Source organism: Phalacrocorax aristotelis, chromosome 4, assembly GCF_949628215.1.
Source record: "Phalacrocorax aristotelis chromosome 4, bGulAri2.1, whole genome shotgun sequence".
Taxonomy (NCBI): Eukaryota; Metazoa; Chordata; class Aves; order Suliformes; family Phalacrocoracidae; genus Phalacrocorax; species Phalacrocorax aristotelis.
The window spans coordinates 2,919,385-2,939,207 of record NC_134279.1 but is presented as its reverse complement, the minus strand read 5'-3'; the positions used below and the strand labels follow the sequence as shown (position 1 = coordinate 2,939,207).

The 19,823-nt window shown below is 44.6% G+C and overlaps 1 protein-coding gene across 2 annotated transcripts in view; it reads right to left on the bottom strand.

Annotated features, from left to right (window-relative positions):
* Nucleotides 1-19,823, bottom strand: part of FRAS1 (Fraser extracellular matrix complex subunit 1) — a 173,675-nt gene that overhangs the window by 100,399 nt on the left and 53,453 nt on the right. For both annotated transcript variants that reach the window (XM_075090041.1, XM_075090042.1), the window contains exons 3-9: nucleotides 11,332-11,439; nucleotides 8,095-8,187; nucleotides 6,202-6,361; nucleotides 5,455-5,588; nucleotides 2,658-2,741; nucleotides 1,928-2,029; nucleotides 1,633-1,824 (exon numbers count right to left, since the gene is read on the bottom strand). In XM_075090041.1, the coding sequence (XP_074946142.1) occupies nucleotides 1,633-1,824; nucleotides 1,928-2,029; nucleotides 2,658-2,741; nucleotides 5,455-5,588; nucleotides 6,202-6,361; nucleotides 8,095-8,187; nucleotides 11,332-11,439 (873 nt within the window). The remainder of the gene's footprint in view (nucleotides 1-1,632; nucleotides 1,825-1,927; nucleotides 2,030-2,657; nucleotides 2,742-5,454; nucleotides 5,589-6,201; nucleotides 6,362-8,094; nucleotides 8,188-11,331; nucleotides 11,440-19,823) is intronic.

Here is a 19,823-nt window from a genome sequence, read left to right as displayed (position 1 = left end):
TTTATCTTAAGGGAAGCCATGCAGAATAATAAATCCTTGGGCAAATATCTTTTATCAAGTGGGACCATAACTCTTGTCTACAACAAAGGACACTGTCCTCCTCCTCCTGTCCTCCTAGCAATCACGTTTCGTTCTATACAAAACTGCAGCAGTTCATACTCTGACAAATAATATCACTCTTTTAGATACTCAGGCTTGTAGATGGGTGGTTCCCCTGAGGGCCTGAGTGTGAAAAATTGGTGTGTGAGTGATAAAGCTGCACCCTTTTGAACCCCCCCAGTTCTGAACCCTTCATGTTAGCATCTCCAGCTATTGTTCTGTAAAATATCTCTGGCTTTTCCGAATAATGGATTCGTTGTCAGTACCCAAGATATGAGCATGAATATTAAATAATTCTCCCTACTGAGCCATGACAGCACGCCATCATCATTAGTGTAAATGATCCAATTTACAGCCATAAGCATACAGGAAGCTGACTGAAACAGATGCAAATGCACAAGATTTTATGACAACCACGACTTTATACCCGCCAAAATCTCTCCATGCAGTTTAAGGTCAGATGATCGTCAGCAGTACTACAGCAGTGACAAGAGTTTGGGTCTCACACTCAACGCACTTCTGCTATTTAAAAGGCACAACCTCAGATGAACACTTTTATTCCTAGACACATTCTCCCTGCACGATCATCATTCGGGACCCGATGTGTGGATTCACACTTTTTTGAACACTCATTAAGACAAGCTAATCCAGTGAATCCATTATGTCCAGATTTTGGCTGGACTTCAGACACAGCACAAGGGTGCTGCTACTCAAGATTTAGCACGCAGGCAGCTGCCAGAAAAGCATTGCCACTGAAAAAGAAAACTCGGAAGGCTACAATTCCTTCCCTTCTCTTCACTGACACTGTGGACTAGTGGGTACAAAGCAGATATTAGCCCACCATTTAAAACAGACGCAGTGAGAAACAACACAGAAGTCTTATCCTACTGCAAAAAGGCAATTCAAAACATATCTCTGTGTGTGAAGCATTCAACCCTATCTAATGCATTTTGCACATCTACTATAGAGCAAATGTAACATAACCTGGTGGGGGATTTAGTTTTGGAATGAACAGCACTGGGAATAAAGTACCTTACCAGCATCACTTTGATGCCAAGAATGGCAGGAAAAAAATGGAGAAAAGTAGAACACCGACTTCAATACCCAACTACCTTACTGAAGCCCCCATGGCATACAGGAGGAAGATAAAAGGAACATTTCTTAAGCTTTTAACTATCTCTGACCTGTACATCTCTCCCCATGTTCAGGTCCTGGTGGCTGCTGAAACCTCTGGGTGTCTGACCTTCCATTATAGCAGGCAGACAACAGCACGGGAGGGAATCCAAGTTAAATTAGACACTGATTCACACTAGCTTGCTTCACAACGCAAGCCCACTGAGCAGTCAACCTTGCATGGAAAATCCAAAGTTCACTCTCCTTTCCTGTGAAGTGTTTTCAAGGTAATTGCACAAAACGAGCCCCAAGAGAAGGGCGGGTTCTTTGAGTGCCTCAAGATGTCAGTCGAGAAAAAAGAAAAAGGGAATTAAAAAAAATCACAAGATTTGACAGATACATCTTGAAAACCTTTCTTACCTTGGCACACTCCACTCTGGCACACTCTGCTTCCTGGCAAGTGACTTGCCCTTCATCACACACGCAGAAGTCACAGCGAGTACCGTTCCACATCTCACCGTGGTACCTGACAGTGCCATCATACAAGCAGCTTCCCTTGGAAGACACACACTCCTCACAGCACTTCCCAGGACGCTGCACCTTGTTCTCCCCCTACAAAACATCAGCGACCGTTGAGCAGGGCTGTCTGAACCCGTTGGCATGGGCACAGTGACACGTACAGCCTGGGTATCAGAGGTGAACGACTTTTAACTACCTTTTCACAGGTAATAGAGTCACAGGCCTCTCTCAGGCATCTGACTTCTCCTCTGTGACATGCACATGCAGTGCAGGTATTTTTTTTCCACTGCTCGCCATGCTGTTCAAAGAAAACGTGCATACAATTGTTAAACGCTCTTCGTAAATAATCAAATTCTTTTCAGAAATCTGTGCTGATTATGGAATACGATGGCTCCTTCTGCGTGTCTGTATCTGGTAACACACTTTCCTTCAAAAATGTTTATCTTACATGACCAGTAAACAGGGAGGAGAGACATGAGGTCTAGATGACACTGCAGTGTGTATTTCTTGTTAATTGCAAGCCAGTGACATCGGTGAGGCCTTAAATACTATTATTAGCAAAACGCAAACATTAACAGAAAATCCCACATACATACTTCCATTAAATAAGGCATTAATTCCAGACGATACAATGAAAGCTATAAATACTTTGACCTTCACCAGTGCTTTCTGCTTTCCTCCTTCAAAAAAGTGTGAAAAGAAAATGCCTAATCTGCTTCTCCCTGCAAACTTCCTTCCTGCTTGCCAGCAAATTCTTATCTAGTCCTAATTTCTTTCAACTGCGTTGGCTTTCTAGGAAGAAAAAAAAGCACCGGTTGTACTAAGCTATCAGTGCTGGCAGAAAGTCAGATGTCACGGAGGAGGGGAAAAGAGATGTGCCAGAACTTGTGAACAGCTGCCTTTTGGTGTGGCTCATCAAAGGTTACCTGGTACACTCTTCCTAACACTGAGCAGGGCTTTGGAACACATTCTGGGCAGCATTTTCCAGGAGACATAACCATAACTTCATCCTAAATAGAAAGCAGGAGAGACAAATAAAATAAGAGTGTGAACAGTTAACACGGGGCTCAGCATCACTGCCTGGAATTCCAGACATTTAGTATCTGTGTGATAATGCACAGTCACTCAAGGCTTCATTTCGGCTCCAATATCTTGGGGCAGTCTTCACAGCATGAGATCATTGTAGAAAGCTAGAAAGATATTCCCTTAATCTCATTTTCTGGGCTTCCTTGCATGGCAATTGAGGTCCAAACGCATAGATAGGTGTAAGGATGCAGATAAAGCACAAACACATGAGATAGAGTACATAGATTCAGGTATACAGACATACAAAGGAAAAAAAAGTATATATAAAGCTATGTAGAGAAGCACACTAAAGCCTGAGTTGGAGGAGAGAAGACTGTTTTTCTCCCTGGTACTGCCACATTTCGAGGCTTTGAATGTGTGATTTACACTTACCATCTCTCAGGCGTTTGCACTGTTTTAGTTAAATCCATACAGCATAACTGTCTGTACAGGTGTTAAATTATGCTTAAAACCAGATTATCCTAATTTAAAACTTTGTCATGACCGATTTAGATCACATTGGAATAGGTTGGTACTTCACATCAGTGTAACACTTCCTGCATGCCTCAACTCTGTCCATCCGAAACGTGTCTCTAATTCCCCTGCTACAATTTCACATACATCCAATGATTTGGAATGGTATTGTTCACCAGCACCTCCCTCCAGCCACATCAGGGTGATCGGAAGACTGTCTTGTGGGCTGAAAGCAGCGTAGGAATGCCAAGCGCTATTATCTCATCTGCTTTCTTAGTCCAATCACTAGCTTTCAAGGGCAGAGTGGAAGACTTTCTATAAAAGTTATCAATGATAGATTTCCCAGCAGAGTTAAAAGAACTCTTTCATGGATTTTGGTGGGATATTCAGGTGCACTCCTGCATGCAACACGCATTTTTGAAGTTCCTCCTCCTCAGCACCCAGGGAAGGGCACAGTTATCTGAAAGATGGAAGATGAGAGTTTAATACTTGGAGAATTTATGTATTTTCTTTTGAGAGGTGGTGGCAAATGAAGACAGAGATAAAGGCACATGTGAGAAAATGTTGGGTATGATGGAGAGCAGAACAGGATCCTTGCACATCCGGCCCAGGTCCCTTCCACCTGGCACCATGGTAGTAAATATCAGGAACACCATGAGAATCGGCTTCCTGTTGCATTAACTTGGATGCTCTCAGCCAATTGTTCTCAGATACTTCACAGCAACACCACAGTCATTTCCCTTTCCACAAATTAAATCCTAATGATTAGCTGATTAAACATCAGTGCAATCAGTCAGCAGGTAACATCAGTCCATTTGGAGCGGGAAAGTAGGAATCTAAAGCAGGCACAAATTTGTTTTAATACACAATATTTAGTCAATGAATACTAATTGAGTATCTCAGGATAAAGCAGAACAGAATTAGCATGCACAGAAACAGGTGGGTTTTCCTACTATCAAACAAACATCAACAAAAAGGTGTTAATTGCACAAACATCTGGTCCAGTAACAGGAAGCTGGGTAAGCATCAGCAGGGAAAACAGTTTAGGACTACCGCTTTGGTTTTCCTCAGTGCTACAGGGAAGTGCGCTCAGCCAGCGCACACATTTCAAGGGAGCTTCTGGATTCATCATTGGAGCGTGGTAATAGATTAAAAAATATTTGGGAAATGGCAGTTCCTAAAACAAAGTCAAGGTCAGAAAGCGGGATTTCTGGGGAGCCAGTTCCTGCATTTCCTTAGCATGGCATGCTGCTGTAAAGGAGTACACCAAAGTGCCCTAAGAAAACCGGTACAATGGGCCCAATGACAAGAAACCAAAGAGCATAGTCACACCCTTAAGTATTGCCAATATAACAAAGAGAATTCAAAAAACTTGAGTCACTTGCACAGAGCGTGGGGTAGCGTATATAGTTTGCTGCCATTGCTAACCCCCGTGTTAACACCGTATATAATCTGATCACTGCACAAGTGCGGAGAACTCATCGTTTGTCCACAGCAAAGACCTTGGAGACAGAGATGTCGCAGGTCTCTCAATTGGGAGTAAAACCGTGAGTCACTATTTGAGCTTGCCTAACTTACCTTACTCGTTTTGTTGATTTCTAAACACAAGCACATGTAAGGAATAGTGCTCGAGGCTTTTATTTCAGCTGAAGTTGTCTTGTATGTCTAAACTCTTTAAGTCAAAAAGGGAATTTAATTAGCGTTTGACTACTTTCAACTGTGTCCCTAGAGCTTTTATTAAAAAAAAAGGAAAGACCTGCAAACCAAACTTTTCAGCTGCAAACCAAACACTGAAATTTGTGAAGAAAATCCTCCATTAAAAATCTTATTTTCATTCCTTCCCACACTGAAATAAAAACATTTCCTGATCAACCCTACATGCTTTTTTTAGTAGAAAACAAAAAGCAGTTTCTTTAGACAGTATTTGTGCTTAATTAGCCAGCAGAGGCATAAGACTAAAATGGTGGGGAAAGAAGATATTAGGGAAGAGACAGACAAGCATGTGTATACCGACAGGCTTAACCATCACTCCACATCATCTCCACACATCAAAACTCCCTTTTCCAAATCGCCCACTTGTCACACAGAAGATTTGCCTGCTGATTTGTACACCTGCACGAGAAATGGACCTTGCCAAGGGAAAGACGACAGCCTCATGTCCCCAGAAAGCCGATGGGTCCTGACCTGGCTGCACAGTAGAGGCTGGCAGGAAGCCGTGAAGCACTGAGCCGTGCCATCCCTGCAGACGCATTTGGAGCACCGACCAAGGTGCCAGTCCTCACCATCCTGGAACAAGCGTCCATCAAAGGAACAAGGCTCTAAGAGATATGAAAACAATAGGTAATTTTCTTTTCCAGTGCCCTTTAATCCCTTTCCATCACCCATAATTACAACACAGATTTTGTGCATCTCAGAAGTAAAAATTCTGGTTTGTCAACGCAGGTAATGACAGTAATGATTCCACCAGTTTTCAAGGGCTTTAGACTTGTGAATTAAGAGCTCTGGATGCACTTGTCCCACTGGACTGCTATGAGAAAAGGTATCCAATAGCTCAGGCATTTTTGGAACTGGCAGTCCAAGTCTGCAGGTGCCAAAGGTACCCTCAGTACATAGGAAATATCTGCATCTTTTCTTCCAGATTTTAATCTCCAAAATAAGGAGATAAGGACAGAATAAGGACATATTGGGCACATCTGCTCACTGCTTAAAGCTCATCACTTCCTCTTGGCCTATGGGCGAAGCCATTAGAAATGTAAATATGGTAGCAGGACAGAAAGAGAATTAAGAGACACACTTGACGCCAGTGCCTTCCCAATAGAACTGAACAAGAAAAGAAAAGCTTTCTAGATTTGCGACTAGAAGGAGATTTCCAGTGACCTACTGCTTGGATCAATGAATTCAGGCGGTGCCCGATTCACATGCAATACTTACCGCCACGGCCCACGCATTTGGGACAGCAGGATCCCTGAGTAGTGTATTGCAGCTCCCCTTGTCCACAAGCGAGGGCTGGGCAGGCTGTGGGGGTGCAGTTCACCTTCCCGTGGGCACAGGAGCAGCGGACACATCCAGAGCTGGCCCACTGTGTGCCGTGCTGCAGTGCACAACACAATCAAAGGCACAGAAAACACATGCGTGAATCCAGCTGCCAACGAGACCCGTAAACATACCCTCTCCCTTTTAGGCCCCCCTACACTAGTATTAACTTTACTCTTTTGCAGGCCCAGTCAATCTTTCCACATTGTAGCCCTTATTCCTGGGTGCACTGTTGGGACAAAAAGTAAGTTAACAGTGGTAGAGTAGCAAATCTGGATACCAGCCTAATTCTCCTTCCTGTTGAAGAGTGGCATCCAGCAACAACCCACTGCAAAAGACCCCCTTCTCCACTACATTTTCTGCAGGGCAAACACTAAATTTAGAGACATGTTTTCTTGGGAGAAATATTCGACACAGGCCCCAACACACACCTGACCACAAGGAGGCATGGAGAAGAAAAATTGGCCCCAAGAAGAAACACGTTAGTGCACTGCAACACTCTCCAACAAATAGAGAATGTCCATTTTTACAAACCATGCAATATTGAATGCAGGGAATAAAAAAGCCCTTGCTGGATCAAGGCTACCAATTTTCTTCGATGGAGCTACCGCGAGGGCCAGTGCTGCTAGCTAGATACTTGTAGAATGAAAGTCAAGTCAGAAAGCATTGCAGTGGCTTACTGACAAAAGAGAAAACTTATTCCTTCAGGAAATCTGTGCCAACCATCAGGGTGAGACTTCGCACTGACAAAAAAATTGTCTAATGACCACCTCAGAGCGGAACTGAGGAGTGACGTGATTATAGGTACAAATATGCTGATAATCCCTGGAGGGATGCCTACTTATTCACCTGACTTGCATCCCAAAGAACAAGCTTACAGAGAGACAGAACACAAAAGCTGCAGCAAGAATACAACACAGCAAAATTCAGCCACAGCAGTAAGAAGAAATAAAACGTAATATGAAATAATATAGTATCACCCACATCACAGGCATGAGAAATGTGAGAAGAGGAGGGATGTGCTACCCCTCCTATTCCAGTCTTTGCGTAGCTTCTAACAGATTCACGCTGGTCACGCCTCACACTGAAACAGAGGGTTCCAACATCCGTCTCAGGTCTATAAGTTCCAGATATTCAGCTGGATCTGGACATTTTAGCATATATTTCTTAAGATTTGAACCTGACTTGTCTCTTGTCAAACAGAAAGGTCTGTAAGAGACCAGACGTATGACTTGTGTTCAGTGTTAAGCCATTTTTCTACGTTTGCCTGTTCGACATGATTCATTAACTACTACCCACAAATCCTTATTTTTTTCTTCTCTATAGACACTTACTGTTTTGGCCTTTCAGTCCCCCCAGGTGAAACCACGTCCTGGGACCTGCTTCTTGAATAATTCAGGATTACAAATACATAGCCCGGGTCATACAACAGCAATCAATCTCTACCTGTACAGATGGCTGCTGAGAGAAAAGCCTTTCAAGATAGCTAATATGTCAAGTTCACTGTGCTTTGCTCTCCTCCTAACATTATTTTATTGTTGCAATCATCTACAGAAACTTTCTCCCCTTAAGGCAAGCAGGACACACAATTGCTCAGCGACACATTCCCTTTTTGCAAACCCTGCTGACCAAACTCCCGTTATATTACATTATCTGATAGTGACAGAATATAAGCCCAACAAACTATCCTTCTCCCACATGTCAGCTCAGCAACCTTCACTGATGTGAACCAAGCAGAGCGCTAAATCTGGAAAGGATTGCCACTGCTGAGGAACATGACAGAGCACTCACGCTGTGGATCTGTCCTTCATGCTGGCAAAATCCTTCAGCTCGGGATACACACTCGGGGCAGCACTTGTTGGGGGCTATTTGGAGCACTTCTCCCTGAAAAGATACAAGAATCCAATGAGCAGTTCACAGGAAACAGAGACTTTAACATGAAGGTAAAGACATGGGGCCTTGCTGGACCCAGTACTATCAGTTTAGAGAGGAAACATATTAAGTGAAATATATAAAATAATGCTGTTACAACAGATCCCTTTGTGGAGAGGTGGCACATCACTTTGCTGTGCTTGACATTTTACCACTGAAACAACAGTAGGAGAATTTACACCCTTAACAGCACAGTTAGGAAGTCCCCAGCTGAACCAGTATTCAAACCAGAACAAAGAATAGAAAGCACTTATTCAAGACAAAACCCAAGATTACTCACCGAAGGAACTCTGAGAAATGTGGTGTAGATGTACATTTTTCAAAGGAGGTTTTTCTACATGTACAGGATGGATCTCAGTCTAAAGTTTCACCACCCCAGACACCCATCTGGCAGGCAGAATAAATGTGCAGCCATTACCTGTACTTCTTTGGCTTAATAATCAACACTTTTGGTTTTTTAAATAACCCTACTTAAAAATTAACTGAAAACTACCGACCACTTCCAACCACAGCGTAGTCAGGTAACGCTACTACCACTCTGCAGTGCACGTTGCGGGGGCTTAGCAAGCTGACCACTCGCTGCGTCCTGTTTGGCAGCAGGGAAAAAGATGACACTGATGGAAGCAACTCATCAGACGAAGGGCAAAACACATCAGTAGAGGCATGAGTCAGCACTGGGAAGGACCACGGACTCCCGTCATTGACCACGCCTCACTCTCCAAAGCAATGCTTTCCTGTTCCTCCCCGCTGCAGGTGAAACACCCCAGGCCTGGCACAGCACCCCACAGACAGCACAGCATCAGCCGCTGGGAGATCTTATTTTGCAAGGGTATCTGTCACCGACGGTGACCGCACACGAGGGCCCCTGGCACCCCCTGAGGTGCCACAGATGTCAGTGTTTTCCTCACACGGCCAATAATAAAAAAGGACCAAGGAGTTTTACTGATGTGACCATGGTAGCTGGAGAGGGAGAGAACAGAAAACCAAAAAAAGGATATGAACCTCTCAGGTTCAGGGAGTGAAATGTCAAAAAATTTTATCCACGAGGCCACCTTCCTCAAAATATTGCCAAGGTGCTTCTCACGAGACATACTCCATCCTTTCCACTTTGAAAAGCTACAGCCAATGCCTAATGGATTCCTGCTCAGAAGGGAACCATTATTTGTTTTGTTATAATAAAAAATGAAGACACTGCGATGCCAAAAATTTGTCTCCCCTTTCACCTCTTTATTTGTGTGATAAAAGCGACCAGAATCATTTGAAACGTCGTAAGTTTCCTTTCTCTGTTTTCTAAAAGAAACATTTTGATTTTTCAAACCGAAAATAGTTTCTCGCTTCAAGGTTTCCTTCAATACCGTGTTTTTTAGGAGGTGGGAAACAAAATTAAATATTTCATTTAGCTTAAACCATTAAACCCTATTCAACTGTGATCCTGCTGGGGAGAAACTGTTCCTGGTCGTTGCTTTGCCTTGGTTCACACAACAGAAATGATGTTTGCTGATTTTTCACCTGCTCAAAGCATTTGGTACGCACGGCAGTAGGTTTTACATACAGATGTTTAGAACACCACCGGGTACGCTTTTTGCAAAGGCTGCCTGGTTTTGTTTATGCCTCATCGCTGTAAACAAGATCAGCAATATTAGCATAAATCTCATAATAAGCAGATCAGAAACAAACCACGGAGAGGGAGGGCCATTTCTGACCTTGTTCATCAGTGGTTTGTTTATGCTTGAAGGATTTTTTTTCTTCTGAGATCCTTGATGATCCCTTTCAACATTTAAATGGCCAGACCTTTATGGAACACTTCAACTCTTTGTCTTGAAGATTACCCTTGTCAAGGAGTCACACAGATTCATTTCACGCTATAAATCTGTTTCCCTTTATGAGCTTTCAAGTTGCCACCTTTTCAGTTTTCCAGTTTTTCAAAATGAACGACGAATTCTTATCTAGCCCACTCATTGTTAGGTGTGCCACGACAGCACTCTTTTTTTACTTCTCTCCTCTTTACCACAAAATTCCCAATATTTCAGTCTTGCTTTCATCAATACACAATGATAACAATGGGGAAAACCAGTAACAATCAAAATTATTTCCTCGTTAATGCTGTCATATTGGGAAATATTTTAACCTGCTTCATAAAACCATGTAATTATATTGGCAGTGCCTCTTTAAAACACTAATTTTCATTGTCAGCCATGCGTACTACCCCAGTAATCCAGATGCTAATGCAAGACCAATTCCATGGCCAATTAGCTGTAACCATTAATGAAGGCTCAGACAGAGAAAGATAAACAGGAAACAATGAAAGCTCAACAGCCATCACAAGGCAGAAGAAACTGAAAGACAGACAATCTCAGCTCTGTTGTTGTTCATCAGAGTGGAAAGCGTCCATCTGCATGTTTGAGGGAGACCCAGCTCCTCGTTCAAATGACGGGTGACGGAAAGCTGGGCTCATGCTGGGAGGTCCAAACCCACTTCAGGGGTGCCCTTCGGGGACCAGACCACCCTTGGAGCACAGGCAGCCTGCAAGCTGTTCCAACACCAAGCCTCTGGCTGTAGCGTGGCGAAGGAGACAAAGGCCTCACGCGCTTGGTTTTGCCCGTGTGTTTCTTGCGCAGGCTTGCATCAATGAGAACTGAAAGGGCACAGAGACTGTGCGTGACCCTGGGCACTCACGCACGCTGGGAGGCGAAACGGGCTGTCTCTGCTCCCGCTCGCTTCCCTCAAATCCTGCTGGCAATCAGACCACTGGGTTCAAAGGGAGCTGCAGGGAGGCAGCTGAGCCCAGAAGGCTGAGACTGCAGCTGTCACAGCGGTGGATGAAGATAAGCAACCAGCTCACCTCTGCCAGTTCCTCCAGGGAATCACCTCGTGGTCCCTCTTAATACAAGAGGAGCTTTGCTTCCACAGGGGCTGTAGGAACCCCAACTGCTCCCACTATTCCTTTACATGCGGTGGACCCAAACAGGCATTTTGCATATATAATTACTGTAGGGGTTTAAAGAAGGGGTAGGGTGGGAACTCCAAAGCAACCTGACATTTCCTCCCACCACACAGAACAGGTCAGCTGGCATTTGGACAGTTGCAGCCCCTTACCTTCTGAAAGTCACACTGAGGGTGTTTGCAGACGGTAGCTTCACAGGTGACAACATTGCTACGGCAACGGCAGTCTTGGCAAGAATCTTGCTTCCAAATTGTGTTATTCTGCAAACAAAAGTAACTTTTAAATTAGACCATACAGCACAAAGCGCGTGCTGTTTTACACGACTCCAAGTGACTCAAACGGCTCAATATGGACAGACTGGAAGAGTAAAGTCTGCAACAAACCACCCCACCCTCCCACACACTTATCAGGCATAACTTTGGTAGTATTCGTTCAATAACTTGAAACACACTTGAAAGCCAAGGGTGTGCACAGCAAATAATCAACTCCAGTGGCAATATAATCGATAGGAAACAACCTCAAGGTGATTTGAGCATCTGTGGGAAACTTCTCTACAATCAAGTTCAGACTGTCCAAACTGCAGCTACTACTACGATCGCAGCTTGTGCTGAGGCAGCTGAGCTAGCTCTGAAGCTAACCCAGCTCCTGGACAAGCTGCTGCGGCCCCATACAGCAGCCCATGAGCTGATGGGGAATGCAGGTAAACAGCAACATGCTTGAACTCAAATGAGCTGTTGAATATAACGTTCAAAAGTCTGCAAGATCACAGAAATAAAAAGTTCTCAGGTCAAAACCATGATGTAAACTGTGCTTATTACGTTAGGCTGTAAGATGAAAGGAAACATCTGAAGAGGCTAAGATGCGATTAAACTGATTTAGTCAAAAAAGCTGAATGCACGGCCAGGTATGAACAGGTGCTTCCTGGTCACATTTATTCCAAAACATCATGAAGGGGACTCTGACCAAGCAGACAGATTTGGAAATAGCTGTCATTACCACTCGATCAGTGCACCCAACTGGAACACCCACAGCTAATTCGCAAGGGTTTTCACCACCCCTGCTTGACCTCTTCCCATTCCCTCCTCACTGAGGTCAGGATCCCACGCCGCCACCGTGCTTTCATAAGACAGTTCAGGCCCTCAGCCAGTTCCTTGGACACTTGCCAGGCTTCTTCTCTCCCGCCAGTTTCTCCAAAGTCTGAGCAGCCACTTGGGATTCATTACTTTCAGTAGGTTGCTTAGAAAACAAAGCCTTCCTTCTCTTTACTCCTGAACACTGACTTCCAGGCATCCTGACATCAAACAGCATCAGCAGCATCCCAGAGAAGCAGCCAAGTCTGCCTGTCACACTTCTTCCTCTGCCTACCACACCCTTTCCTATGAAAATGTCTTGCCCGCGCTCAGCTCCTCTGCAGTGTGCCTTCACCCATGCCAAGTGTCCTTCCTCTGGGAGTTTAAAAAAAGCAACCAATAACCTATGTACTGAGGTAATCTGAAGGACATGATTGCTACATTCTTATTTATTGTTTCTAAAAGCCTTCAGTTAAATTCACCAAAAGAAAATGGAAAGAGGAAGATCAGTTTCTCACCCAAAAAACTCTTTTCCATTAGACAACCACTGTGTGTACACTAAATTTATGCCATGCAGGAAATTTTCCTGTATGTGTAGTACTGACAGCTGCTACCCCAGCCATTAAGTCTCATTTTTAACTGATCTGAAAGAAGAGCAGACTTTGCTACTCATTTACATGAGATAGTGATTTACTCCAATAAGTCAATTTAACCACAGTGTAAGGGCTGGAAAAAGGATCTCGGGAACTACATGCCTGCCAGTTGGACCTCGGTGCTGGGAAAGGGTATGGAGCAGCTCATCTTGAGTGCTGTCACACAGCACATACAGGACAACCAGGAGATCAGGCCTAACCAGCACGGATTTATGAAAGGCAGGTCCTGCTTAAGTACACCTGATCTTGTACGACAAGGTGACCCATTTAGTGGATGAGAAAAAGGTTGTGGGTGTTATCTACCCAGACTTCAATAAAGCCTTCGACACTGTTTCTCATAGCATCCTCCTGGAGAAAATGCTCATGGCTTGGAAAGCTGTACTCTTTGCTGGGTAAAAACCTGGCTGGATGGCCAAGCCTAGAGAGTTGTCGTGAATGGAGCTAAATCCAGTTGGCGGCCGGTCACAAGCAGGGCTCCCCTGGGCTTGGTATTTGGGGCAGCCTTGTTTAATGTCTTCATCAATGATCCGGACAAGGGAATCGAGTGCACTCTCAGTAAATTTGCAACACCACCGAATTGGGCGGGAGTGCCAATCTGTTTCAGGGTAGGAGGGCTCTGCAGAGGGACCCAGACAGGTGGGATTGATGGGCCAAGGTCAACAAGGCTCAGTGTTGGATCCTGCCCTTGGGTCACACCAACCCCAGGCAACGCTGCAGGCCTGGGGCAGAGGGGCTGGAAAGTGCCCGGCAGAGAAGCCCCTGGGGGTGCTGGCTGACAGCCGGCTGGGCACGAGCCAGCAGTGCCCAGGTGGCCAAGGAGGCCACCAGCCCCCGGGCTTGTGTCAGCACTGGTGTGGCCAGCAGGAGCCGGGCAGGGATGGGGCCCCTGTGCTGGGCACTGGGGAGGCCCCACCTCGAATGCTGGGCTCAGGTTTGGGCCCCTCGGGACAAGAAGGACCTTGAGGGGCTGGAGCGTGTCCAGAGAAGGGCAGCGGGGCTGGGGCAGGGTCTGGAGCACAAGTGTGCTGGGGAGCGGCTGAGGGGGCTGGGGGGGTTTAGCCTGGAGAAGAGGAGGCTGAGGGGAGCCCTTCTCGCTCCCAGCAACTACCTGAAAGGAGGCTGCAGTGGGGTGGATGATGGTCTCTTCTCCCACGTAGCAACCGATAGGACGAGAGGAAACAGCCTCAAGCTGCATCAGGGGAGGTTTAGATTGGATATTAGAAAAAAAAAGTCTTCATAGAAAGAGTGGTCAGGCCCTGGCACAGGCTGCCCAGAGAGGTGGGGGAGTCACCATCCCTGGGGGTGTTCAAAAACATGTAGGTGTGGTGCTTAGGGACATGGTTTAGTGGTGGACTTGGCAGTGCTGGGTTAACAGTTGGACTTGATGATCTGAAGGTCTTCTCCAACCTGAACAATTCCATGATTCGACAGACTGCCCCCTGAGAGCAAAAACAATCTTGAAAAATCCGCCCACTTCCTCAGGCACTTACACAGAAGCTGCCAGGCGCTGAGCTCCTCTGAAAACTTCAGGTGATGTACTGCAAGCCAGCCTGTTCAAGCCCCGGGGAGAGGCAATTCATAGGTGTCTGACAAGGTTTCACAAGACCTGCATGACTGAGAGCGCGCACTGGTAGAGGTTCTCTCTTCTTTGACCCATCTAGCATCCAGAGCCGACTGTTGAGTAAAAAAGGGCAGTTGCCTCCCCTCTGAAACTGTGCTCTTTATCAAAACAAACGGCTTACTCTACGACGCTGGATCAAGAGTGCAAACCTGCAAACGTGGGATAACCAGAAAAACTGCTAACAAATCCTTGCGTCTCTTCACTGTTTTACAAAAGCATTTCAATCGTATCAAACTCTGCACTTCTCTCACGGCCAAGTCCAAGCACAGGCAACAAACTCCCCGGCAGCATCAGAGATTTAGAGAGATTCTCTGTTAATGTAACGACGGTGGCAACACTACCCTTAGTTAACAGCAAAAGATGGCAGTAAGCATACAGCCCCGTGGTGCAGGATATCGGCAAGACAAAGAGAGATGGTAACTTCTGCTCTGGTAATACAGCTGGTTCTCCTCTCGCATACGCACAGCTGTGACTGTAGAACAGAGACCTTGACTTCATCTCTGCCAGCAGATTTATGATACAGTTACAGAACAAATTCAGGTTAAGTTACGTGTGTGCCAAGCTTTAGCTAACACCACCCCCGCCAAGGTAACTTCTCCTGCTCTCTTCAACAAAGCTTTGTCATAGTCAGATCCACCTAAAGTCTCCTAAAACCATGATAATACTCAGAACTCCTAACATCTTCCGACTGGCAAAAAGTGATGTTTAATCTGTTTGACAAAACCATTTGATACATCTATTGATTTATTCCTTCGCTTGTTTGTTCCCAGGTGGAAGGAGAATCCCAGAACAGTGAGTGGCAAAGGAGGAAATCTGTGCGAGAACAACGTCAATGCTGAAAAGCAGCCTGCATTTTAAAACTGGCAGCAGCCTCACTGCAGGGTGAGGCTGCTGTCTCAGAAGCCAGCTGTGGGGTAAGCACTGGGCACAGGGAGCCGAAAGGGGGAGAGCAGATTTAGTGCCTCATCACTTGACTCTCCTAAACCTTTGCCCTGTGGCACCTCTCCTTTATTAAAAAAAAAAAAAAAAAAGAAAAAAAGAAGAAATATTTCCATGGTAGAATAACAGCCAAAGGACATAGCAAGAGGTCAGCACAGAGCCATCCTTACATTCTGAGACTTAAATGCTTATGTTTCTGATAAGAAAACTCTCTCTTTGGCCTTCTCCCTCCCCTGTTTTCCATTACAGTCTAAGCAGGCTGGCTCCTACCTGTGGGGCTTAAATCAGCTTTTTCTAAAGCCACCCAGCAGACGCATGGAAGCATCTGCATGCATCAGTGATTTTGATCTGATACCTGGCAAATGAAAACCGGCACATCTCTGCAGAGGTTTTAAGATTTCAGAATCTAGTTAATAGTCAGGAAACTAATACCTGAGTTTTTACATGTCTTTACACAGTTGATGGGCCTCAGTGTTCAGCTCTTTTGACAGTTCAACATTTAGCTTAGGATTCCTGGCTATGGAGCAACAGACCTAAACGCAAATTTGAAAAGTCTGATGAAAATTAAGTTTACCAGTTTCTCTATGAAGAAGTGGGGGGTTTATTCTCTGTAGTGCTACCAAATGTCTGAATGTTACAGTCACAGTAAATTGAGCAAAATGCAAAATTTGAAGAGCAAGGCCACTTAGTTCTTTTGAGACAGGAGTGAAAAGCAGCACATGTACCTCATACACATGGTGGAAATACACAAAAGAGCAGGGAGGTTACTGCAACAATTACTTTTGGTGGTATTCCTGGGTGCTGACTATTATAGGATCACATTTCAAACCAATTTTAATGTGTTCCCTGTTTACATGGAAGCGTGTAGCTAACAGCTGCTAATACATAAAAGCATGAAGAGATTTATTGGTGCGTACGTAGAGCTCTTACGACCTGGAGAACACAGACTGCTAGTATTTTCATTATTCTTTTTGGCTTTTGCATTTCAAACATGACTATCGCCAAGGCAACCAAACATGGGCCAACAGCTTGGGCATGTTCTTCCCAGTTTTGCCCTTCGGTAACTTTCAAACCTGGTCCGCCCAAGCTAGGGTAATATGCTCAGAAGTGACACAGAAGCCCCAGTATTATAGGAAAGGCTCCTAAGTCACTCTGCTGATAGGAATTGATATACTAACCACCCAGCTGCAAAATGAGGATCCCACCTACCTGTCCCGCACTCTGTAAGGCTTTGTTACTGTTCATGAGCACTTACAAAGACACTTTAAAGCTCACAGGTATTATCGTTTAAAACACAAAGTGAGACTTATCAGTAGACACTTGAAGAGCTGCTGTAAATCCACCTTACATCTTCTCCAAAGCACTGTAATGCAGCGGACAAATTATCTGCTGCAATTTAAGTGCTGAATTCTTATCCTGTTAAGAGTGTACTTTCATCAACGACAATTTAAGGGGGTTTTTCCATAAAAGTACTAATATAATTAACAGTATAAATAATGAAATACTGTGCACAGAGCACTTTGAAGATGGAAAGCACTCCTTAATTGCCAAGTGGTGCCATTATAATTTATTAATTCTTTGGATTTCCCTACATCAAAAGAAGAAATTATACCTAATTCAACTGAATTTTAAAACACCACGCTGCAAGGAGAGATATCCACATGACTTGGTTGGTTTGAGGAACAGGGGCCAAAAAAGCAAGATATGCTCACAAACCTTTAGAGGTTGCAGGCACCCAGACACAAGGCGAAATAAAACAAAACCCAAGACAGAGGAGCACAGTGCGAGCACGTACTGGCTTGGAGAATACTGCAGAGGGGTTAGAAAAAGGCAGGAGAGAGTGCAGAAGAGCTTCGCATTACGAAAAGGCTAAGAGGAGGAGGCAAGAAAGTAACCAGCGATAAAATCAAAGGATGGTTGAAGCAAAGACTAAGCTAAAGAGACAAAGAGCAGACATAGCGCGGAGTGGGAGCCCAGAGCAGCTGTGAGCACTCATGGTTTCCTTCTGCCGCACCATCATATTAACCCAAGCACAGAAAGACCTAAATCTCTTTGACTGTGACTTTTTCAACTGGCTATCATAACTTCATACGGCTGCACCTGTTCTTCCCCTACCTCAGCAAAAAAAAAAAAAAAAAGCCCAACGAATCAAAAATAGTGGGAGTCTGCTATTAATATGTAAAAAGCTTCAGTAATTTGATCAGATGTCGCTTAACATGGGATATCACCACACTAGATAACAATCCCTGCTCTATTCTGGTGCAGTGACTGTAGAAATAAGAAGCATACAACAGCTGGTTTGTGTCCTCCCCCCAGCCCCTTTTCCATTTCTTACGGCTTCATGAAAATATTCAGTCAATCCATAAAATGTCACTGGATGCTGGGTTGTCCTCTGTAGCACGCCAGACTTGAAAAGCCAGTCATCTGGTTGGTGGTATCGCTGCAGTTACTAAGCAGGGCAAAACCAGCAGTCTACAGCTGAAGCCTTAATATTAGCCAGGAATAAAGCTTGACATTTTTACCGTCATGCTGAGAACAAGGTGGTCATTTATCACATACCCTACTAATTACCTTTCCTGCTTCTATGAGAAACCAGTAACACTGACACAGTTAACTTTCAAAGGGGCTGCTCGGTCCCCAGGCCCCCAGACGCAGGCCAGGGTGGCACTCTCGCTTCGGGGAGCGGGGAGGCCACACCAGCGGGAGAGGGGCTGCCGCTCCGCTGGGAGCGGTGCACCCGCAAAGCACCCAGCCCGCGCGCCCCCCGACATGAGCCGCCGAGCTGGATTTACTTCAGAAGCCGTCCTCCGCCGGAGACAACTGAGGGAAGGCAGGTATCGGATGTCTCAGAGGAGGAATACCAGGCGGCTTTGTTGAAATCGTAGGCAGAGCCCAGTGCAATTACACTTTTGGTAACAATTACCAGCATCATCCACCAGCTGCCAAGTGGGGAGACTTGGCAGCTTGATAACACCGCTTTCATTTATCATTTCCACTCCAATTAGTTGACAATACTGGGCAATTGGCAGAATAAACCCAAGCGTAAGGGAAGCTGAGAGAGCGCTACGTGGTCTGCGGGGACGTCCATTAATGGAGCGATGAAGACATGAAAGTAATTCAGACACACATAAAGGATTCCTAGTGTCCATTTGGGTTTAGGCTTTATGTTTTATCTTTTGCAATAGGGAGCTGTTGCCGCTGCCGAGTATGTTTTCATATCTGATATGTGCTCGCATATAATAAAAACCCCTTGAAAACGGGCATTTAATGGGCTTATTCCAGCATGCCCACAAGCCGAACAACACATGAACGGCTCAGTCTCTGAAACCAAACACAAATTCAGCTCGTCTCAGCAGAAACAGTTTTAGCCCTGCACATCTAGGAGAGAACAGAGCAGTCAGGGCAGAGCGTACAGCTTGATTAACAACACATTAACATGAACACAGCTTCAGGAATCGGGAACTATTTTTCCCCTTCTTCCAACTAGGGAATTAAGAAGTTACACAAATTAAACACGGCACTGTTTCCATGGCTCATTAGTCTCATGCTTCCCTACGTTTTTTTTTTCCCTCTAATGTTAAGTCTTCTACCAGTTGTACCAGCCTTGTAAAAATCAAGAGTCTAAAACTAAAATTTCCCAGTAGTCCTCAGTTATTTCAGGGATATGTAGACTATGATATTCTAAGATGTTCTTAAATTACTGAGGCGCTGTTGTAAACTTTATCCTATCTTTCACACAGACGGAAAAGCAGTCACTAGGAAAGGCGTCAAATCGAATGCACAGAGCAAACAGGGTGGGTGAATTAAAACAATGTTTTAAAATCATTGGTTCTAATCACGATTTAAATTAGCATACAGAAATCTTTATTTAGACCAACAGGTCAGTCGTTTTTCTGCAGCAGTGTTCCTCCATAAAGGTTAATGCCTTTTGGTTCGTCACTGTTAAAGTAGATTATTCTGTAGTCAAATACATCCTTTATACTGAACGTTGCACATTGGTTTTGCCCAGAGTGGAAGAAACACTGCTACCCATAACCACTTCAGCGACTGCAGTTTATCACATTTTTATTCCGATGCTTAAGCGTTTCTCCCCCTATCTAAATCAGTTCATATCTGCACTTCATAATGAAAAATTAACAGCAGCACTATCTCTGAAGTCATCTTTATTAGTTAAATAACTTCCCCTGCGACAAGGACACGAGGAAAATAATTTTAGGACAATATTTTGCATTTAAAAGAAATAATTAAAGGTAACATAGCTGCATCACACTAAATTTTCAGACCTAGTAGATCTCAGCCCAGTTTTTACCGTTATAAGTTTTTTCCCTTCATGCTTTTTAACCCTTAGCTTTAAAGGAAAA